Consider the following 24,896-nt stretch of genomic DNA (forward strand, 5'->3'; position numbering starts at 1 on the left):
TCAACATTCTATGTTGATTTCAGATTTTAGTATTTTTCCAGCAACTTGTTGACACTGTGGTCGATGGTGAATCTGGGCTTTTCCACCCATCGTCCAGCAGACGAAATGTGTGTTAAAGGAGCGAACAGAGGTTTAAGATCAAATAAATGATACTACAACGAGTGTTTCGAGGGGCACGGGGAGTGGAAATGGTACGTACTTTAAAGGGAGTAGTTAGAGGAATGAAATAGAAATAAATTATCATCGCACGGTAAAGGAGCAGAGACAGGCTGAATGTCATTACAAATTATGTCCGTAACCTTTGCTATCAATACAGGTCTTAATTATTCACTCAGAAGGAAATTTGAGGGGGGGGGGGGGAAATGCGCGCGAAACAAGGTGTTATGGCGATAAAAGGGGGGGGGGGCAGAGATAAGGTATGGAAATAGCAGAAATAAACAAATGGAGAAACCTCACTTATACAGATCGTCTGGTTGCAATCGTGTTTATGTATAGGGAGGGAGAAACGAGCAAGGTGGAATGAAAACTTAGTTTTGTGCTGTGTAAATTCAATGCTGAAAATGGGTGGGCTTAATTTTCAAGGGTAAGGAAACGTCTTTGGACGGGTTTTGCGGGTGCAAAATGCAACAACCCTCTCTCGTTGCTCCATCTGCAGGCCACTGCCGATAGTGGGCGACTGCACGGAGCTCTCCACACAACTTCAGTGAGCGCCTGCCTGCTGGTTCTGAAGACGTTTTTTGGCCCCCGCTTCGGGATCCACTGGAAGGTGTCAATTCTCAGACACCCCGCTCTTCCTTTTTGCCACCGATGATTTGTAATGTGCAGTGGGACCGAATGTTTGTGGACGTAAGTTTCAATTCGCACCGCGCGACAAACCCCCCCCCCAAAAACAGTCAAACCCCAACCCTTTCTTTGGTTGAGTTAACTGCTGACCCGGCACCTAACTATTGACACACCCCCCTCTTGTGTCATATTTCTTTTATAAATCTTTCTTTTTGTAAGCATTTTCCTCCCGAACGGACCGGGAATTTTACGTAGTTGGAGGGTGGAGGCCTTGACACAGACCGAGTTATTGACAGGATTGGAGATCTTATTCTTTTGCGGCAAGAAGTTTTGGTGTTTGTTTTTTTCTTGCTCCGTTTCCTTTTTCCGCCAGCCCTTATGTCGACGGAGGCTCGGTCTTGAAGAGGGCTTTTAAAAAAAATAAAGATATATATATATATATATATATATATATATACGAATGGGTTGTTGCGTGTGTGCAAGTCTCCACACCCACTCCCAGCGAAGGGATCGACGGAAAACTCGGCAGAGTCAGAGATAGCGTGGGGTTGCAGTGTTGGGCGGTGTTGGGCATGTGTGGGGCGAGTGTTTGGATCCCGGGCAATCAGGAATCCCGAGTATCTTTCATGAAACCCGCATAGAAGTTCCACGGATACATTTCTTAAAGCGGTGCTGCCCCCCCCCCCTCCACACCCGTGCATTGACACTTCACTATTCCAGACCGGCCGTCTGCAAGATATAACCGTGTCCTCCCCGAGGGGGGGAGGACAGCGCAGAGAAAGGTGTGATTTCAGATGCATGTCTTTCTTTCGCGAAATCTTGTTTGCTAGTCGTTTTTTGGGGAGGTTTTTAATTCGGTTGGATGGAAGGTGGTGGCGGCGCCGCTTTAAGGGAGCTGATCTAGGGGGCGCCGGGACGTGCCGGGGGGGGGGGGGGGAGAGCGCGCACGGCGGGAGCGGGCACGGCGGGCGGTTGGGCGGGAGCGAGCCCTGGCGGTTGGGCGGGAGCGCTGCGTGGCCGCGCGCGCCCGCGGGGTTGTCGTCGAGCGAGCGGAGATAGTGGGAGTGAAGAGCGCGAGCGCGGGCGGCCTGAGGCGAGAGCGGCTTCCTCGCTGACCGAGCGACTACAACTCAGGGGAAAGAAGGGAGGGAGGGAGGAGCGGCGGGGAAGCTCCGGCGCCATGAGGTGAGCGGACGATCTCGGTCGGTTGACGGGGCTCGGAAATTACATCGAAGAAGGTGGAGGGAGAGAGGGATGGAAGGAGGAAGGAAGGGAAGGAGAGGAGGGAGGGGAAGAAGGGGAGAGGAAGAGGAGGAGGACGGAGAGGGGAGGGGAGGAGGGAGAGCGGCTCTGTGCCCCATGGGCTTGGGGACTGCCAAGTGGCGGCCTCTGTGTCCTATCGCCTCCACCCCACCCCCCTCACTGTGACTATTTAACCCACCTGACATTGCAGACATTGGACTCTTTCCCTGGAACTATTACGCTGCAATGTTGAGAAAGTATATTTTGCACTCTATACCTTTGCTGCCTGTCCTTCAAAGTTGCTTCAGCATTCTGTGTCCATCTTCGGTATAAACCAGCATCTGCAGTTCCTCTGAACACCTTTTTCTTCATTCTACCAATTGTACTTGAGTTTGGCTTGATTGTATTTATGTACAGTATTGTCTGATTTGATTGGATAGCATGCAAAAACAAAAGCTTTTTGTTGTGCCTCGATGACACGTGACAATAATCGATCTAAAGCTTATTTGGCTAATTTGTATAAGGATAGTCTGGAGAAGAGTATTGACCTGAAACTTTGCCTATTCCTTTTTTCCAGAGGTGTTATCTGACCCACTGTGTTACTCCAGCATTTTGTGTCTATCTACAGTGTAAACCCGCATCTGTAGTTCCTTCCTGCATAATTTGTGTAGGGGTTGCACATGTGAACGTGCATAAACACACGCATGCACCACGTGTGGCTTTAAGTCACTCTCGAATAATCAAAGTTGCTGCAGGAGTTCCCATGGGGGGGCCTACCCATTGTCTACGGAAACTATCACTTAACTGTCAGTGGATCCAAGTCAGGGTTAAAATCTGAAATGTTTGCAACACAACCAAAATTGCGTTGGGGTAAGTGGCAGAAGGAACGGTGTACATTGTTAACTCCACAACTGTAAGGCCCATCAGCCTCCACCTACCCCTTCTGTGAAAGTCTGTGTGGTTCTCACATTCAGCCATCTCAGAATTCACAAAATTGGAATGGAACCAAGTCGTCCTTGCTCATCGAGGGACTGCTGCAGAAGTAGTTTTACATAGAACGAGAAAAAATATCTCAGAGGTCTCGGGTTTTGATCGACTTTGACAGATCTGGGATCATCTAAAGTATTGAATATTCATTTTTTAGAAGGCACATAGTTTGTGCTTTATTTGACAGTATCTGTGATTTTTTTCCTCCCCCTTTTCTCTGTCTTTTTACAGTTGATGTGCAGATGTCACTTAGTGCAGCAGATCCTAAAGATAGCACTGCCTGCAGCATTTAAGTGACAAAGACTATCCCCACATTATGGAATTTGGCTGCTCAACGCAGGTTCTGACCACATTTGATTATGAATGGACTAAACCTAGCTTCAAGTTGATATCGATCACTCAGCACATTTCTTTGTGATATATCCCCAGATGCATTGAGATTTAATGTTGGATTTAGAAGCAGTGTGCTGCTAAAATTCAAAGCACATGAACACAAGAGAAGGAAGCCAATATTATTAAAACATTCACATATGTCAGCATAAAATTCTGACTATTTTCCCTTTGGTTCACGCCAGCATTTCAATATTTTGTAGTCCTATTTTGCATATGGCCAGATTGTTCTAATTAACCACAGTGGTTTGATCCTTCCACAGTTTGTTTTCCTAAATTGGTTAATGGTTTGTTTTGAATTATACTAAAACCATGTGTTTTTCAAGAGGACCATTTTAAATGACATTTGTTTGTTGAAAAGCATTGTTGACTGGAAAATAAACAAAAAGATTATTTAGAAAACATAAGTTGATATTCAGGGATACATTACGTTTGCAGATAACACTAAAGTGTGCGCTGTTGTAGAGGCGAAGTGTCAAAAATTGCAGAAGGACCTTGATCGGTTGGGCAAGTGGCCTGAGGAATGGTTAATGGAGTTTAATATAGAGAAACGCGAGGTGTTGCAGTTTGGGAAGACAAACCAGGGCAGGGCACAGTGAATGGAAGGGTTCCAGGGAGTGTTGTATAGAGGGATCTAGGAGTGTAGATACATAGTTCCTTGAAAGTAGTGTCACAGGTAGATAGTGTGGTCAAGAAGGCTTTCAGCATATTGGCCTTCATCAGTCGGAGTATTGAGTAAAGAATTTGGGAGGTTATATTACAGTTGTATCTCCTACTTTAAATCATTGGCACACCAAAGTATGAATACAGTGGTAAAATTGAGATCATGCAAAGCAATATGCACAACAATAACTTCACCAATGTTGGTTATCAAATGATTGCTGGCTGAAAATCAATGTTTTAGCATAAAATTCTTTTACTAGATTTGGTAGTTGTTATAACCAAGTTCAACGAAAATTATTCCAGTTAGACAATTTCTGTGACTTAAGTAACTATATATAAAAGGTGCGTGGTGTCCTGCAGGTTTCATGGATGTTTCGGACTATTACTCACCAGAGGTGCACAGTTGTTGAAAGATGTTGAATAATTAAAGAAGTAAATTATATATTTGTACCATAATACTTGTATTTCTTTGAATTAAAATTCATTTAAAAATATATTTATTTTGAAGTGATTCATGTGCACAAAGATAATGTTTGCAGTGACATTTTTAGCAGTATACAATTGCGGAAATGAAGTCTCCCAAGAATAGATCATTGGCAACTCTAGAGATAACAGTGCAGAGGCTGGTAAAAGAGGACGTTGAGAGGATAAGAATGGAGACTTTGTGAAATCACTGTCACAGAAGGTGGTGTTTCTTGTAGGCTTGAAAATTGGGAAAAGAGAATATTTTAAAGTGCATTGGCGAGGAAAGGTAGTTTGGAGATGGGCAACAGTTGCAAGAATTGGAGAGTTGAGGTGGGGTTTTGTTTTTGGAGGATATGTGTGGTAGTGAAACGAGAGGAGAGGAAACCATCTGTGATGCCATTGAGCATTGGGAACTGGAAGTGAAAGTTGAGTGTTTAGCACATGGTGACAAATGGGTTCAAGGCTGACTCACTAGTTCTTGCTAAGGTGAGATCGGAGGGAATGCGAAAGGAGATGGGTACAAAGCAAATAAAAAATGCAGGATTGGGGAAAGGCATATGGGTGCAGGGTTGGTTTGGGCTTGGGGCACGGGGTAAATAGCAAGTATAAAATCAACAGTTACAAAGTGACTAAGTGTGAGCTATGAAAGTCATGACCGGGCTCTACAAAATGAAGTAATTCTTCATCTTGTAGGTCCGAATTTGTGACATATGTGGAGAAATTGTGTTAAGAATTTCACATTACATAGTGATTAATGGAGAAATTGGAAATTAGGGGTGTACACAATTTAAATCAAATTGGAGAATATTTGAAGTAACTTGGAAGATGTCAAAAGCTATTTATGTTTCATTTTCTCTGTTTTGTAATCACTGTCCCAGCTGAATTATCCTTCAATTTGTTGCAGGTTTTGCTCTAAGTATCCACCCCAATGATGGCGAATTTAATAGAGGATGTGAACATGAAACTGGGAAAACAGACCTGGAATGTGGCTGATGATGGATTAGGTGGAGGAAATTATAATTTGAAAGACTGCGAAGGAGTAATAGAAGATGGGGTGATGCTGTCAGCCATGCCTGCACCCCTGATGCAGTTTCTACCATCTGGTGGTGGCAGTAGCGACAAGCAGCAACTGATTGGAGTTGAGATCCCAAATGGAGCAAGTGGGCAACAGGAGCACCTTATCCAGGCGGCCAATGACCTGTCCGAGCTGGAGCAAAGTCTTGCTGCTTTAAATGAATTGCAGGATCCAGGGTTCAGAGCAAAAAGCGAGAGAGAAATAGGCCTGTACTCGGGTACCGGTGACGACGATCTCATTGAGGTCTTTGGGGATAGTGGCTCTGTAGATTTTTTGCCAGATTTTGAGTTTTTCCCATCTCCAAAGGGGGAGAAGCAGCAGGGCAGCCCCTGGAGCCTGACTGGTTTCTGTGGAGATGACGAGTCAGGCCTGCTGTCGCCCCTGTCCTCTGAGCCAGCCCCACTTGTGGGAAATCCGTTGGAACTACAGCCTATCGAGGATCGTACTATCTCTTGGCCAACTGCAGAAAGTAAGAACATCTGGGCTCCGTTGCCACCCATTGCCTCTGTTTCGAAGGAGATGAAGCAAGAACAGGAGAGCTACATCAGGTTGGTCACTCCCGGAGTCATCAAACAGGAGCAAGTCAATAGGGATTACTGCAGAGCTGCTAATGGATCATCATTAGCACAGAGTGCAGTCAAGGATCCCATTTATATATACAGTACGGAACCGGTTCAAACCAGCGGCAATAATAGACCCATCTTCGACTTCATTCCGGCTATCTCAACTGGAACTCAAACCTGGGGAGCGTGCCAGCTTCCCAATCCAATTTATTCTGGCAGCAAGGCAGGGGATCTCTCTTCTGTGAGAGGAGCTTTACCAGCCAAGCGCAATAGGTAAGCGTCGTTATTGTTGTTACACTCTCAAACAGGCATGATTTTCTGTGTGGGGAAAGGAAAATGTGTTATGGTAAGAACAAAACACCTTGGCAGAAATATAAATAAAATAGCACTTCATTGAAAGTGAAATTCTTACCACGCTTTAATGTCATAAAATGCACACTCTTTTTCTAAGTTCCGTTATCTACATTTTAATGGGAATGTAAGTCCCTGTGTGTGGCATTTATATCTGCCTGGAATTTATAATGCCTCAGTTTTCTATGCAGACCATTAGCCACGCTACACTAACTTTTTTTCCTCTTCCAGTGTTTTACATGCCAATTACTGAATACTTGACTGAAAATTTGGAACAGAACCATGTCTGCAGCTTAGTTCTGTAACTTAATTTTCCAGGAAAATGGTTTCACTTTTTTAAATCCATGTGTAATGCCATGACAGATGAACTAGTATGTATATGTGTTTATGAATGACTTAAAGGACATGGAATAATCGTGAAGCATTTAATATTTTTGTTTTTATTTCATCAAAACTAATTTTGAACCACTGTGTTAGCCCTGCCAAAAATTGCTTTGCTCAAAATGAGAAAGAAAATCATTCAACCAAGAAAAAGTTTAAAGTAACCCTGCAATATGTTATTCTGCTTCCACAAAACTGGCATGAATGCGTCATTATGTACCCTGATAAAGGAACTTGGGCTCATTTGATTTATGAAATTTGCTTTTCACAGGCTGTAGATTTGGGTTGGCAAATTCAAACAATATATATTGAAGTGAATCAAAATTTGTTGAGAAACTTGGGTGCTTCTTTATCTTATTACCGTTCTTAGTTTGAGGATAATATCTCAGTGGAAAGTTAATAAACATTTTGGTTAAGAAAACTTGTTTTAATATTTCCATAAACCTGTGAGCTCATGGATGCTCCCACATGGGTCCTACATAATACTCCCACGTAGGTCAGGAAGCATCTGCATACCCTCCCAAGACAGACACAAAAAGCTGAAGTAACTCAGCGGGTCAGGCAGCATCTCTGGAGAAAAGGAATAAGGGACGTTTTGGGTTGAGACCCATCTTCAGTCATCTTTGGCTGTGCAATGTTGTTAATGGTAAGGTTGTGGCTTATGTTCAGTAGCCCAGATACTGAACAAATAAAATGACAAAAATAATGATCCAAAATGATAACAGACAGAAATGACCAGTTCTGATACAGAAAGAAACCTGTTAGATGTGAGGTACTACATTGCAATAAGAAAGATTGAGAAAAGCATCGGGGTGATAAGAGATTTGCTTGAGAGCACTCTGCACTTTGAGTCTATTGTATACCCATGGATTAAGGTCGCAATGTGCATACCATCATGTAAAAGATGAAGGAAGAGGACAAATTTCCGTAAGCCGTGGCATTTAAACAGGATACTAATGAAAAAATAAAGAGCTTTGTGAGGTGTGAAAGGGCATGTATGATGGTGAATGTTGCTCTCCAGATTCTCTCATTTCATGTTTTGTACTTGGTCGTTTTGAGTCAGATTTGCTTGGCTTTTCTGATTGATTGTGTTGTCCTTTTAAGTTAAAACACGTGGCGGAAACAAAAGCAGTTTCTCTCCAAGTGATCATAATAAATCAAGATATGCACACGTTTAATTGTGCCAATATCTTTCTTTAAGAATGAGAACTTCTTTCTGCTTTTCTTTCGTAGAAATATTCCAACTTTGTAAATAGTTATGATGCAAATGGTCTGTGGTATCTTTCCAGCTAGATCAGCAGCTCTGAGGCCTTTATATTTGTTTCAGACAAATGGTTATGTAGATGTAAATTTTGTATTATAGGCTATTTTTTACATCACAGGTTGGGATTGCTGTCATTTATTGCCGTGTTGTCATGTATATTATTCCCTCGTTGAGAGTTGCTCAACGTTGGCAAACTCTGCCGTGGTTTTCTGCTCGTCTCCACAGACGCAGTAGTATAAATTTGACTTCCTTTTTCTGTTGACCAAGCCAAATATTCACATTTTCCTGTATTTGTCTTTATTAATAACAAATTTGGGTTGTGTGCATCAGGAAAGGTTTTCTATAAATAAAATAAACTCTTTAGATGCATCTATATTTGGAAGAAAAATCTATATCTCAGAGAATTTGTTTTCAGGTGAAACAGAAATTTTACACAAAGTTATAGAATAGCATAATAAAAGATAATCTGTTCCATCTAATTCTTTGAGCAAACCAGTAATCCTGTTCTGCCACGTCCCTACTATTTTTTCTTTATTTATTTCTCCAATCACCTTTGAAAGTCACAATTGAATATGTTTCTCCATTGTTATTGGGCATGCTAGTCCAAATCCTGTTCTTTTGTTGGCAAAAAAGTTTTTTCTCATGTTACCCCACGTTTGCTAGTAAATCATTAATATTGTTATTGACCCTTTCCGGAGCTCAAAAATGCTGTCTGGTTACTCAATCCAAACCCTTCATATTTTATCAAATCTCCCATTTGCCTCTGGTTGGTCAATTAAACTGTCATGCCTCATTTTGGGAATTAATCAAATTAATTTCTTTATTCAGCTAAAAGATATAGAACCTTCCAAAATGTTTGCCTTAATGGTTTACGGAAATGCCATGGTAAGCGATTTCGGTAGCAGAAAATAAAACTTTTTTCTTACCCAGTTGCTCAATGATTTTATCCTATCAGCAGCTGAACTCTTGCAGGTGAGAGAAATCGTAAGGATCAATATTGGTGCTCTGGACTCGCCAGACTACAAAGGGGAAATTCAGCAGTAAACAGGAGGATTCTTATTCATGATCACCATTTCGAGGCTTGTTCAAAGTGCACGTTTGTTTTGGATCAAGGTGACATAGTGGGAGAAATCACTGATCTCTATTACCCAATTGTCTAAAAACTCCAATATTGCATGCACGAACATGATGACGAGAGGTCACTTGACAGCTCCAAAATTGTGCCTTGGTACAGAGTTGATCACCAGAAAAGTAAAATACAACAAAAAAATTAAGGGAATTGTGTTTATTTCTTGCTGTTTGGAGATATAAATATTAAATCAGTTCAAAGATTACACTTAGTTTTATGGGAATGCAAAGTTTTGGGTAATAAAGAAAAAAATTATAATAAATTGTAATAAAGACTGGAGCGACTAGGCTTGTATAAAAGACTGGAGCGACTAGGCTTGTATACACTGGAATTTAGAAGGATGAGAGGGGATCTTATTGAAACGTATAAGATTATTAAAGGGTTGGACTCGTTAGAGGCAGGAAACATGTTCCCAATGTTGGGGGAGTCCAGAACCAGGGGCCACAGTTTAAGAATAAGGGGCAGGCCATTTAGAACGGAGATGAGGAAAAACGTTTTCAGTCAGAGAGTTGTGAATCTGTGGAATTCTCTGCCTCAGAAGGCAGTGGAGCCCAATTCTCTGAAGGCATTCAAGAGAGAGCTAGATAGAGCTCTTAAGGATAGCGGAGTCAGGGGATATGGGGAGAAGGCAGGAACGGGGTACTGATTGAGAATGATCAGCCATGATCACATTGAATGACGGTGCTGGCTCGAAGGGCCGAATAGCCTACTCCTGCACCTATTGTCTTTTGTCTATAAATTGCAGCAATGACTGTATGTTGTTGTTGGAGAGTCGTATAGCATGGAAAGTTGCTCTTTAGCTTATTATGTCCAAGCCAACTGGTGGGCATCCATCCATATTAAACCAAACTTCCAGCACTTGGCTCATAGTCTTCTATGTCTCGGCGATTCAAATGCTCATCTAGACACTTCTTAAAAGCTGTCAGCAAGTCTGCTTCCACTACTCTCTCAGGAGATACAAATCCAAGTACATATTCTGGTGAAGAGTGTCACCCTGCCACTCTTATCATAGTTGATCCTTCATATGCAAACATCCATCGTGTACTTTATCTTTCACAATTACGTTTGTAATTCAGACATTCTTCATGAGAAGGTTTACATTTTATCTTGGAATTATTTGATTTTCCGTTTTTGATTACTGTGTACAGTTTAAACAATTTTGATCATCTGACTTTTGCTGAAGCTAATGTACGGTTTAGAATTAATTTCAAAGTATGTTTATTCTGTTCATATTAATATTTTCATTATGGCTTGCAGTTGATAAGGGGAAAACACCTTGGGTGTGTTATAGACTAAAGAAACTTAGGGGTGCAGTTACGTATTTTAATGAAGGCAGCAACATAGATGGACGGAGTAGTGAAAAAGATGTTTGACATGTTTGCCCTCATCAGTTAGAGTACTAAGTACATTACAGATGTACAAGATGTTTGTGAGACCATATTTGGAGTACTGTGTACAGTTCTGGTTGTTCTTCCATAGGAAGGATGTAATTAAACTGGAAAGGGTGCAAAATAGGATCAGATATCTCTGGGTCTGGTCAGTTTGAGTATTAAGGAGGGTCTGGATTGTTGAGAATTTTTTTTCTCTGTAGCTGAGGGGTTACCACATTGAGGTATAGAAAATCACAAGGGATGTACATAATGTGAACTGTTACATAATTTTCCCCAGGGTAGGGAGCCTAAAATTAGAGGGCATAGGTTTAAGATGAGATGGGAAAGATTTAAAGGGGAACCGAAGGGCAACTTTTTCACACAGAGCTGCTGGCTGGACAGAGCTTCCAGACTGATGTGGGGGAGGGAGGGGGGAGCTACAGTTACACCATTTCCAAGATACTTGGACAGGTACATGGATAAGAAAGGAGTGGAGAGATATCGGTCAGACGCAGGCAAGTGGAATTTAGCATTACAGACTTTAAAAATGGGTTCTTTTTAAATAGTCTTGTATTAAAATAGAATTAAAAGAAATGAAGGCCATTGTAAATATATATGATTCCCACAAAATCTATTTCTGTTCTTAAAACCAAAATAACTGAAAAAAACTGGTTGATTATTTAATCAGTGAAAAATATATATTTTGCAGCCAAATCTTTGCACCAATTTAATATTTGTTCAAAGGAACCTAATTTCCAGGTGACCCTGTAATATGGCTCCCATGTTATTTTGGACTGTTTCCTACTAGTAAACACATAACTTGAATATATTCAAGCAGAGCGCTAAGTGTTCATTCCATTTGCCAAAAATCTTTAATAACCATATGCAAAATGAGGTTGAAATCACATCGAATTTATCGCAGAACAATTTATAAGCGACTAGGTTTTTTTTTTAACCCGCTGTTAGAAAATACCTTGACACTGCACAATATAATCATAAGATACTGTCACCCAGTCAAAGGACAAGAAAAGGGCTGTTGTCTAAAAGCATGCCAAAGACTTGGAAAAGGGAAGGTGGTGAAAAAAGTTAGAAAGATTCATGGAGGGACTTCCAGAATTTATAGTCTAACTAAGGGAAAAGTTGCCCAGAAATAGATGAGCATATACTTTCTGTAGGATTGTAGATTGGAGGAAGTTACCAAGATGGTGAGGGATAAAGTTAAACTCTGGCAGATGAGCAATCATGGTATCAATTATAGTATCGTATGGTCAAAATAACTATGGAGAAGGATGTGGACAGCTAATTGTCAATAGGATAAGAATGGATCTGGACTGAGTACATTGGAATTGTACATTTGCAAGCAAAACTAGTTATGAACAATGGACAGCCTTTATGGGGCAGTGTAATAAAGCTGCAAAAACGGACAAATGTTATCAACTCAGCATTTAATCTAAATGGAAACAAAGCTGTTCGTGAAGAAAAAAACAAAAGAGAGAGCACCACCAAATATCAAAGGAAATATCAAAGGAAATTTGATTACATTCAAGTTTGTAGATAACGCAAGGAAATATATTGCTTGCCATTGACCCAGAATGAAATTTGCTCATGGAGGGAGAGGACTACGCTGGGGTATCAAGTGAATTGGTCCTTCTAATAAATGATGATGCCACTGGAGTTTTAAATCCGTCCGTGAATGTGGAGTTGAGAAACTGGATGGCGTAAAACTAGATACAAAGTTGGCACTAGAAACACTCCCTGTACTTAAAGACGACATGTTATCTCGTCCATCCTAGGGTGCTGATAGCAAGAATAGTGATATAGGACATACTTTCCCAGCAATTGTTGTGTCGATGGAGAGGAAAATTGTCAAAAAATTGTACAGTAAAGGGTGTAAGGATAACCCAGCAACAATGGGCAGTCAGCTTAACTAAGGTGGTGGAAACATTTATATTGACCTGTTGAATCTGTGAAAGAAAAATCAGGTTTAACTGGCTTGATCAGTTTTTGTAATGGGATAGATGAGGGGAAAGCAGTCAGAGTGGCATTTATGGATTTTCAAAAGATAATTGGTAAAATAGGTAATAAACATTGTCAAGCTTAAAATCCATAGAATAGAAGAGGCTGCGACAGCAGATATAAAATTAGCTAAGTGACATGAAAATTAGTGAATTATTATGTTCAGATAAGATACAGATTTACAGATTACTTGTGAACAAATTAAGATTACTTTCTTGCACCTTACTACATTCCTCTGGCCTTCATCTCTTTGTTTCTCAATACTGGCGATAAACATTTAAATAAGTAAAGATGTACAGCTCCCTTCTCAACATTTTTGATATTGATAAGAAAGTCATTTGGCTTGCGTTTATTATAACAGCTAAAATTTATCAGAGAAACACTTTATGCTGAAGTGGAGGGCAACATGAATTTACCGGTTTAAACCTCACAAAGCACTTTAATTCATCTTGGGAATGTCTTACTGTCGCTTCTATTCACCGGTGACTGACAAGATCCATTTGGGATCTACAGATGAGACAGAAAGTTCATCAAGTAAGATGTGGATAGTTTGGAAGGTGGTGCATTCTTCTACACTATGCTTCTTATGCATGGACAGAAAATTCTCAGAATCAACCCAAATGCTGCTGCTTCACTTGTGGACCTGAGGTTGTAGTGGGAATAGACACAAAACGCTGGAGCAACTCAGTGGGACAGGCAGCATCTCTGGGTGATGTTTCTGGTCGAGACCCTTCATCAGACTAATGGTCGGGGATGTTGACTGATTGTAGTGGGGATGTTGACTTTCTCAAGGAAGCTTTGCAGCTGGAATCTGTTTAAAAACAAATTCAGGTTTAACTGGCTTGGATTTTTCATTTAAAAACTTATTTGTGATGCGTGTCTTTTGCAAATAATTGTATCATCCTTAGACACAATTCTGACGGGTCTTTTAAGTTTGTGTTGCTGTGTTTCCCAGGCATTTTTAAGTAATTGGTAAGGCAAAAATGACTGCTACTGCCAGAGCCAACAAACTCACGCAGTTGACAACCTGCCAAAACCTGTAACCACCAGTGATGTGACCAGCGGGGAAGTTCCGAAGTTCAAAACAACAACCACACATTTACATAGATTGCAACTTCTTTGCGAATCCTCACATTCAGGAAGGGGACAAGGGGTCGGGGTGTACAGCTGAAAAGAAATCTTAAGTAGAATACAAGGCAGGGAGAGCATTCTCGTTGTCACATGACTTCCACCACACTGTACTTGGCATAAATAACAGCTGCTAAAGTGATTTATCTGAAGTCAAACTACTTCTCAATCATTTTTCCCACCTTCAACATTTTTTATGCTGTAGAAATGCATATTTGTCAGAGGGTGCAGCTCGGGTGAATAATGGAAAATTGGTGTAATAATTCCAGATTCTAGTAGTTTTATTCTAGTGCTTTTCCAGCTCTCATTAATCTGTAACTGGCTCTTTTCGTAGAAAATTTGTTTGTTTTCTTTCAGACACCAGTCTAGACTGATTATGGCAGGGAAAGAAAACCTGTTTTCTTATCTGGCAACTCTCCGACATTTACCCAATGCCTTCATTGATACATTTTTTAATGATTTCTGGATCCTCTGGGATGACCACAGGGTCTCCAGGTCACCCTAACTTTGAGTTTTATGTCTGTAAGCCAATTGATGTGTGAGAATTAGATATCAGAGAATGCATCTGCACAAATCAGAACTTGCAGAACAACAGGTCCCAGACCCAGCTTAGAGAACAGGTTATTGGATGTACCTGTATAGCTTCGATTTGAAAAAATATGTGGGCATTGCTGCAAAGACTATCCTCTATGATCTTTAATTGTCCTTGAGAAAATAATGATCTACTTTCTACAAACCTTAAGTGGTTCTCTTGGCCATTTTGAAGGACATTTAAGAATCAACTATGTTGCTGTGGATACAAAGGCACACGTAGGCAGATGCTGGTTAATACATAAAAGGACAACGTGCTAGAGTAACTCAGCAGGTCAGGCAGCAACGTCACTCGAAACGTCACCTATCCATGTTCTCCAGAGATGCTGCCTGACCTGCTCTGTTAGAGTCAAGAGTGTTTTATTGTCAGTAGACACAAAATGCTGGAGTAACTCAGCGGGACAGGCAGCATCTCCGGAGAGAAGGAATGGGTGATATTTCGGGTCGAGACCCTTCTTCAGCGAAGCTGCCTGTCCCGCTGAGTTACTCCAGCATTTTGTGTCTACCTTCAATTTAAACTAGCATCTGCAGTTCTTTCCTACGTGTTTTATTGTCATATGTCCCAGGTAGAACAATGAAATTCTTACTTGCAGCAGCACAACAGAATATGTAAACATAGTACACTGTAAACAATATAATAAACGAGAGAAAAAAAGTTCAGTGTGTGTGTACATATACACATACTCACAAATACACATGTATATAGATCATATATATATATCATATGTTTGATGTATGATATATGCACACATACACACAGAAAACATACAATAATGGTGTCATAACAAGAATAGTCTATGCAGTTCAGAGCTTATTTGAGGTTGTAGTGTTTAATAGCCTGATGGCTGTAGGGAAGAAGCTGTACCTGAACGTTACAGTTTTCAGGGTCCTGTACCACCTTCCCAATGGCAGGGGTGAAATGAGAGCATGGCCAGGGTGGTGTGGGTCTCTGATGATGCCAGCTGCCTTTTTGCGGCAGCGATTCCAGTTAATCCCTTCGATGGTGGGGAGGTCAGAACTGGTGATGGACTGGGCAGTGTTCACAACATTTTGCTATCTTCGGTCCTGAACATTCAAGTTGCCAACCAGACTGATGCAACCAGTCAATATGCTCACTACTGTACACCTGTACACCTGTAGAAGTTCAAGAGAATCCTCTCTGATATATCAAATCTCCGTAATCTTCTCAGGAAGTAGAGGTGTTGATGTGCTTTCTTTATAATTGCATGTGTGCTGGAACCAGGAAAGATCTTTGTAAATATGCATTCCCAGGAATTTGAAGGTTTTGACTGCACCATCGTCCTGTTAATATAAACAGGATTGTGGGTTCTCATCCTCCCTCTTCCAAAGTCCACAATCAGTTCATTGGTCTTACTGATATTGAGAGCCAGATTGTTGTGTTGGCACCATTTGGTCACTCGATCGATCTCTGACTCATCACCATCTGTAATTCGTCCAACAACAGTGGTATCTTCGGCGAACTTGAAGATGGAGTTCGCAGTGTGTCCAGCTATACAGTCGTGAGTATAGAGTGAGTAGAGCAGGGGGCTGAGCACACCACTCCAGCATTTTGTCACCTTAAAGGCACATGTAGGCCTGGGTTAAAATGATGGATTTTCCTTCCTGAAATACAGTGGCACACATTCTTTATTGTGATTGAATACTTATTCCTTAAGAGATGGAGAATTAGCAGTGAAATTGATGAATTGCAGCTGAAATTTAGCCTAAAGAAAAGTGAACTGATTAATTTGGGGAGGAAGAAAATAAGAAGTCATTATCAACCAAATGCCAAAATTTGAAGAGGTGCACAAATCGTGTTCTCACAGTTAATAGACAGAAATCCTTTATCCTAGATGCAGAATTTTTTTCCCCAATGCACTCTATTTCCCTATCATTGTTTGAGATTGTATTCCTTGGTAAAATTGAAGCTTATGGAACTGAATGCAAGTTGTTGATATGATTAGGAAATTGGGTGAATAATCAGAAATGGATTAGGGATGCTGAGCAGATGGTGTCTCCCACTTTGATTTGCATTAGAGGGTCATTTTTGTATTATAAACAAATTTGTATCGAGAGGAGTAGAATGCCATTGGGTATAAGTCTCGCTGCAGTTATACAAAGTATTTTTCAGACTACACCTGGGATAATTTGTTCAGTCCTGAGCACCATGTTCGTGGGGAAATTGTATTTTTCTTAAAGGGAGTAAAAATAAACTTAAAATGATGCTTGGATCAAATTAAGGTGTTACTCTTGGACATTTGGAAGATTAGGGGGTGACTTGAATGAAAATTTACAGAATGTTGATATAACTCATAGGCTAGACAGATAAGAGTAATTTCTGCTGGTTTGAGAATTCTGGGGCTAAAAAAAGTTGTTGTTATCAGGAATAAAGATAGGAAACACTTTCACACAGTAAGTTTGGAACTCTTTGAAAGTGCAGTTGAAGCTAGATTAATTATTAATTTTGAGTCTTTGAGTTTAATAGGCTTTGCTTAACTGAAGATATCAAATGATATGTGGTCAAGGCAGAACAGACAAGTTACAAACCAGCTTGAGCTATTGGGATTTATAATACATAAATTCAAATAATTTCATGCGAATTTCTTGAGACTCAAAATTGGCAAAGTTATTCATATCTAAATAAACCACAGTTATCAGTAACAATTGATTTTGTATTGCATTGTTTCAGTGTATTGTACACTGTTCAATGTAATGTAGTGCTGCTCTATAGCAAAAGTCCAAAGGGTATTAAATTGCTGATGTATAACTATTTAAAGTCCACCTTGAAGCCTAGATTTATGCTAAGTGCCTCAGCTGTATTTTTAACGACATCATTTCCTATCTTAATTGCAGGCAATTTACAGCAGTACTAATGCTTCGCATTATCTGAGCCAATATTGGTGGCTCTGCAGAATTTTAACTGACATTTAGATATTAAATGCCTATTATGCTGACAGTCAAATGAGAGTTGTGCAGGTACCGAAGAATGAAGTAAAGATAAAGTAGGGGTTCCGAGTAAGACTTGAACAGTTTAAAACATGTCGTACAGGACTTGTAGCATGCACGCACGATGTGCAGACTTATTTTTAAATAGCTAATAGAGATTGTCGAGGAATTTACAAATTTCTTTTCATTGATTCTTAAGTAGCCAGAATCGAGGTGTTCCTTGATGCAAATGTGCAGACCTGAAAATAACCACCATTTCTGTCTGCAATGAATTCTGGAATCAATCAGATCATTTTTGATTGATTTGTGGCTGCCTTCTGACCTTTAGGACTGTAGAAATTTACTGTTGTTTACTTTATAATAACAGCCCAGTAGGAAAATGGTTGATTGGATACTGTTAATTGGTACTTTTCCAGCAGGTCAGGTGCCCTTTAAGCTTCTGAATATTCGGGTTACCAAGGTTCATTGTTTTCTGATGTTTATCTGACAATTTGCTTAATATACGTAACAATCCAACAAAACAACTATTGGAGAGGAAGAATAAAATGTTTTTAAAACTCAACTGTAATTCAACAGAAACTTTACCGTTTTTGTTTTGTTGATTCTGGTATTAAGTTGCTTCTGTTTCTCAGAAATATCAGGTGTACATAACTGGAGGGACAGCACAGATCCTGACCTCGGGTGGTGTCTGTGAAGTTTGCATGTTCTCTCTGTGACCGTATAGGGTTTTCTTTGATTGCTCTGGTTGCTACCCACATTCCAAAGACATGCAGGTTTGTAGGTTAATTGTGTTCTCTTAATTGCCCCTGGTGTGTAAAGAGTGGATAAGAGAATGGGAAAACATAGAACTAGTGTTGACGTGGTCTCAGTAGACCGAAGGGTCTGTTTCCATATGTGTGTCGTTTAATTAATAGGTTTTCATGTAGAAACATGGAAAATAGGTGCAGGAGTGGGCCATTTGGCCCTTTGAACCAGCACTGACATTCAATATAGTCATGGCTCAATCATCCGAAATCCGTTCCCCGTTCCTCCTTTCACCCCATATCCCTTGATTCCATTAGCTCTAAGAGTTGTATCTAACTCTCTCTTGAAAACATCCAGTGAATTGGCCTCCACTGCCTTCTGTGGCAGAGAATTCCACAGATTCACAACTCTCTGGGTGAAAATGTTTTTCTTCATCTCAGTCCTAAATGGCCTACCCCTTATTCTTAAACTGTTACCTCTGGTTCTGGAGTCCCCAACACTGGGAACATTTTTCCTGCAGTATATAAATAGTTCCTGACAAATTGCATGCACCGACCGACCTCCTTGGCTGAAGTTCCTCTTGGTGCAACGCAACAGGTATTAATGCAATTATATTGATGTAAAAATCAAACTGAATCATTGCTGTGTTTGTGAAGATTTCAAATGCAAATTCCCATTTAGGTTTATTGTGCTTTGCATTTTATGAGAAATTTGTGGCGTCCTACCATCTAATTTTCCAAAGGTCAAAATTGTGCAGTAACTATTTTTGGACCAAATCTTCAGAAGCTAAGATGGCAGTGACTCCCTTAACTGCCAACCCGAATGAAACTTTCTGCTCTGAAGTTGGGTAATCAAATTTGGTGTGTATCTAAGTTAGAGTGCAAAGTTTCCGATTGGCTATATGCAAATGACTGAGGGCCTGCATTGTGCCATTGAGTTCCCCATAAATTAGCTCTGGGACACCATCTTGATATTCCAGTGCTAATCTGTTGCCTTCTCACTAATCCAAGGCTTTTGCACACATTAAAATCCGGCTACTTTACCAATTTTATTTTGTATTATGATTCTGCTTTTAGTGCTTTGTATTGCAGCTTTGTACAGTTGACACATTCTCAGGCATAATTGATATTCCTTTCAGCATGCTCTTTAGTTTAGTAATACAGCATAGAAACAGACCGCTCGGCTCACCAAGTCCCCGCCGACCAGTGATCGCCCGCATATCAGTTCTGTTTAACACACTAGGGAGAATTTACAAAAGCCAATTAACCTCCAAACTTGCACGTCTTTGGAATGTGGGAAGCAACCGGAGCACCCAGAGAGAACCCACATGGTCATAGAGAGGACATACAAATTCTGTACAGACAGCAACTGTAGTCAGGAATAAACCCAGGTCTCTGGAGCTGTAAAGTAGCAACTCTACCGCTACGACACTGTGCTGTTGATGATCCACTTGTCTTAGGGACGGCCAATTTTGAGATGTCAACACTGTTCTAAATTCATTCCACTTGGAAAGATAGCAGTGCCACTCAACATGATGGACGATGTCTGTGTGAAGTTAGGATTTGGTTTCTATAAGCACTGTATAGTCATGTTGAGAGCTTGCTGGTCCATTTGCTGACAAAATACCCCACTTCTGGGATTCTCCAACTATGAGATTGTGATTGACTCAAAGCAAAACTCTGCACATGGTGGAAGTCTGATATTAAAACAGAAAATGGTCAAAATAGGTTAGATTACACCAACAGTGCAGAGGTGTTAATATTTCAGTTTGTCCACCTGATTTTATTTTTAAAACCAAAAAAAACCACTTGCATTAAGGACAAAAACAAAGGCATATAACTTGGCTAAATCTGCAGTAACTTGAGGGATATCTTTAAAATAGTATTAAAATTAAATTTTCAACCAAACAAGCAAAAACATCACATGTCTGCTGCAAAGATTGTATGATTAAAGAAAGATGGAAGAGGATGGTTTGTGTTACACTTCTGCTTTCCGGCTGCCTTAAAAATAGCGTCAAGGACAATAGCTGGAACAATGGGATTCATGACTGGTTATCCTTTGTATTTATGGTGGGGAGAAAAGATGCTAAAAGAAAGCGTATATTACTTGTATATGATTTATTTTTAGCCATTTTGTTCACATCCAATTGAAATCCAGTTTTAATGCTTGGAAAATCACAGCTGAAATAGTGGAACATTAGTCATGAGTAACCTGTGTGGGAATTTGCAAAGAATTCCCCCCAAACATTGTGGCACTTTCTTGCTTCTCCATTGACCAGGGATGATGGTGAACAAAGTTGCAACATCTCTCTAATGATGTGAACATTTGGGGATCATCATCTCCTGTGAAAGGAAGTTGCATTATTAATGGTGTATTGCAGAATAATTGAAAATTGTAGTAAAACTCTGGTGTGTTAACCAACCAATTGGAAATTCCTATAGTTTGACATCTACTTGAAGGGTGCTGAATACTGCATTTCTTTTAACATGCTGGGGCTCCAGTTCCCTTCACAACACGAATTAGTAGAACACAAGATAATCGGGCGCTTCAAGCCGGCCCTGCCATTTAATATGATCATGGCTGATCTATGCTGGCCTCAACTCCTCTTCTGTGCTATTTCTCTCTCATTACTCAAACTATATCTACTCCAGTTTAAATATTTTTTATGATTCAGTTTCCACCAACCGCTAGAACAAAATATTCCAGACATTCTACACCCGCTACAAGAAGAAATTTCTATGTACCTCAATTTTAAATGACAGTCCCCATACCTAATGGTCCCCTTTGTTTTAGACTCTCGCTATTGAAACATCTCAATATCTACCCTATGAAGGCCTTTTGGATATTGTATGTTTGAATAAGGCCACCCCTCATTCTTCTAAACTATATTGGCCCAAGCTATTTGGTGTCTCATGATTTGACAATGCTCTGATTTTGGGAATTAACTTGGTTAATATCACAGGAGTCTCCTTTTAAATTTTGTGTTTTCTTTGGTGTGTTCTTTTAAACACCTTCCTGTAAATTCATCCCTTCAACCAAGGTTTTGTCAGTCCTCTGTGCTGCTGATGCTTTCCTCAAGGATAATGTGAAGATGTGTTTCTCTCTCCTAAGAGCAATATCATATGCAGAAGTCAGATTGTTCTTCATTCAAAATTATGATTTCTTTGAAAACTCATAGCAAACTACAAATTACTTCCCTTAGCTTGGAATGGTGTTGGCTTCATCAACATGTCCCTAACTTTCGAGCCATTGATAGAAACCTGGTACTTGACTTGAAATGACAGACTTCCAATTGCTTCTTAACCCACCAATTAAAATTGAAAACTTGTCATGACTTTGTATAGATATGGTAACAACACTGGACTGATTTTATTTTTCCTTCACATGAATAAATGTTCATTCACCACTGACAAATAGAGGAATGATAACCATTTAATGAACATTTTCAGGCAGATGTCAGCTGAATGAGTAAACTTTGGAAAGGCTGAAATCTGTACCAAATTTAATATTTTTGAATGGATGTCCATGAAATCAATTGCACCAGTGCGTAAAAAATAATTACTTTTCAACATGTGATCATTTTTATACTATTTGAAAATATACTATGTAAACATATACCTCGGACCCTAAAAATATTGTAATTGTGGAATAAAATGTTAATCTGTACACAAGGAATGGTTCCATGGGATCTTTTACATCCACCCGTGACCTAGACAGAGATACAGTTCAACTTTTCAACTGAAAGGAGCACCTCTGGCTTGGCAACACATTGCTGTAAATTGTACTGAATTTTCAATGCTAAAGTGTCTGGTGTGGGGATTGAGCCTGCAATTTCCTGACATTTCTCTGTTAAAGCTGTCTTCAAGGCAATATATATATATATATATATATATATATCTAGTCAAACTTGCAAATCTATTTATTGTCTCCAAGTCCAAGACTACACAACACAATCAGTAGTCCAATGTGTTGATTTTAAAAAAAAATACTGCTTGGAAATGGAGTTTGGAAATAAAATACTCAGCAACTGAAAACATATGAATGCATTTAATAAATTTTAAAAACTGGTGTGTAAATTTTAGTTTTTACATTTTTTTAAACATTTGGTGGAAAAATCACATGACAAACATTATCTGGGGGTCAGTGCACAATACAAGGAAACATACTGTATATGAGAGAACGTGGCATTGTCGCATTGTTCAATAATCCATTTGAATCCAGATCTAATTACCATGCGAGAACAGGAGATCATTGACTGATATTCTTGATGAAAACATGGCGCAGGGCAAAGGGAAAGAAATTACAATGAAATGGTTTATATATTTTTTTAATCGCCTTTGATTCCTGGTTTTTCCTTGAACCTTGGGAGAGAGAGAAAAAAAATAATCTCATTGAATCTCATTGAATCTCATTGAATTTCCCTTTTTTGTGTTAGAATGCAGCAACAAGTATGTTATAACGTGTCATGGGGATTTTAATGAATATTTTTTAACCTTAATCTTGATTGAAACTACTCTGCATCGTATGCAGATTGAGTTTGCAGTTTTTATTTATCCATGGATCTACCAAAATTGAGAAACTGAGCCAGCAGCACCTTATCCTTTCTCCTTCTTTAGATCCCTTATCCTTCTTTGGAAAATAATCCAATTTTTTTCCTGACATTCCCACAAAAGTCCCTTATGTCGTTTAAGAACACCAGGGTTTTGATTTCCTTTTCAAACAGTGGCTAACTTCCCATGTGGAACTTCTATCAAAATCTGCTGAAAATCCTCATAAACCACATTCTTACACCTCCACTCCATTAGATTCTTTCTCAGGATGGCAGATTTCCTCCCCTGAAGGATATTAATGACCCAGTAATTTGGTGGTCAATACTGATGTCTATTACTTTTTTTGGTTTCAGATTACTAACTGAATTTTGATTCTGCAGGCAATAAGACCATAAGACATTGGAGCAGAATTAGGCCATTTAGCCCATGGAGCCTACTCCACCATTCAATCATGGCTGTTCTATATTTCCTCCTCAACCCCATTTTGCCTTCTCCAGGAATGTGCTATCAGGGATGGTGGTAGACTTTTGGATAGGCATATGGATATGTAGGGGTTGGAGGGATATAGATAATGTGCCAGCAGATAAGAGATGGACTTGGCATTATGTTCGGCACCAACATTGTGGCTGAAGGGCTTATTCTTGTGTAAGGAAAAAAAACTGCAGATGCTGGTTTAAATTGAAGGTAAACACAAAATGCTGGAATAACTCAGCAGTAACTCGGGAGAGAAGCAATGGGTGACGTTTTGGGTCGAGACCCTTCTTCTGACTGATCTTGTGCTTTACTGTTCTGTGGTTTAAATATATGTGTAATAGAAACATAGAAAATAGGTGCAGGAGTAGGCCATTCGGCCCTTCGAGCCTGCACCGCCATTCAATATGATAATGGCTGATCATCCAGCTCAGTAACCTGTACCTGCCTTCTCTCCATACCCCCTGATCCCTTTAGCCACAAGGGCCACATCTAACTCCCTCTTAAATATAGCCAATGAACTGGCCTCAACTACCTTCTGTGGCAGAGAATTCCACAGACTCACCACTCTCTGTGTGAAGAAATGTTTTCTCATCTCGGTCCTAAAAGACTTCCCCCTTATCCTTAAGCTGTGACCCCTGGTTCTGGACTTCCCCAACGTCGGGAACAATCGTCCCGCATCTAGCCTCTCCAACCCCTTAAGAATTTTATATGTTTCAATAAGATCCCCCCTCAGTCTTCTAAATTCCAGCGAGTATAAGCCTAGTCTATCCAGTCTTTCTTCATATGAAAGTCCTGCCATCCCGGGGATCAATCTGGCGAACCTTCTCTGTACTCCCTCTAAGGCTAGAATGTCTTTCCTCAGATTAGGAGACCAAAACTGTACACAATACTCCAGGTGCGGTCTCACCAAGGCCCTGTACAACTGCAGCAGAACCTCCCTGCTCCTATACTCAAATCCTCTTGCTATGAATGCTAACATACCATTCGCATAATCTGAGACTGAGCAAGGAAAGTGGACTAGATTAAAAATGTATGTCTGATTTTACATTCACGTTTAATCATTGAAAAGTACAGGTGACCCTCCAAGTTACAGGGGATTGCGTTCCTAGACTCTCTGTGTGTATCATGATTTTCCCTAATGGGGAGCCACGTTACCTGCGTGTGTGTTAAATATATTTTTTGTTTATTTATTTAAAGTCTGAGAGTGAATTTTATTCCATATTAAATCTTTGTGAATTCTGGAAGGACAAATTTCCATAATCTGAATGACCATAACACAGCAATTGCCTGAATAAAAGACTTTGTTCTGAAACCTGGTCATATGTATTTGTAAATAGGAAAAAGTGATTTGTTTCATATTTGTTCTGCTGTTTCAAGTGGTTGGTAGATTTACTTGGCTTCTTGCACTTACGGTCCTTTCCGTCTGTTTTATTGTACGTGGGCTGCAGAAAACCAAAATGCATATATATGGTTGTATGCTGCTTTTCTCCGGCAAGGAGGAGTGGAATATAGAAACCAGGACCTGCAGATGCTGGTTTACAAAAAAAGACACAAATTGCTGAAGTGTCTCAATGGGTCAGACAGCATTCCTGGAGATCATGGATAGATGGTGTTTTGGGTGGAGACCCTTCTTCAAAGTGGAATAACCTGGTTGACTATGATGGTTGGGGGAGAAAATGTACCTCTAACAGTCCTCAGAGTTGAGATTTGCACAGACAAAGTGGTTAAAAGGCAGGTGGACACAAAATATATAAAATACACAATTTAAACCAGCATCTGCAGTT

At 40.0% G+C, this 24,896-nt stretch overlaps 1 protein-coding gene across 2 annotated transcripts in view; it reads left to right on the top strand.

Annotated features, from left to right (window-relative positions):
* The first annotated feature begins 709 nt into the window (after positions 1-709).
* The window catches only part of LOC144600053 (glucocorticoid receptor-like), a 67,400-nt gene continuing 43,213 nt past the window's right edge, over positions 710-24,896 (top strand). Inside the window, exons 1-2 of one of the 2 annotated variants that reach the window (XM_078411413.1) lie at positions 710-846; positions 5,435-6,441. In XM_078411413.1, the coding sequence (XP_078267539.1) occupies positions 5,459-6,441 (983 nt within the window). In that variant the 5' untranslated portion in view covers positions 710-846; positions 5,435-5,458. Of the gene's footprint in view, positions 847-1,834; positions 1,969-5,434; positions 6,442-24,896 lie in introns of those variants that run through there. The other variant, XM_078411414.1, reaches the window with a different exon arrangement.

This window comes from Rhinoraja longicauda, chromosome 14, assembly GCF_053455715.1.
Source record: "Rhinoraja longicauda isolate Sanriku21f chromosome 14, sRhiLon1.1, whole genome shotgun sequence".
NCBI classification, from domain to species: domain Eukaryota; kingdom Metazoa; phylum Chordata; class Chondrichthyes; order Rajiformes; family Arhynchobatidae; genus Rhinoraja; species Rhinoraja longicauda.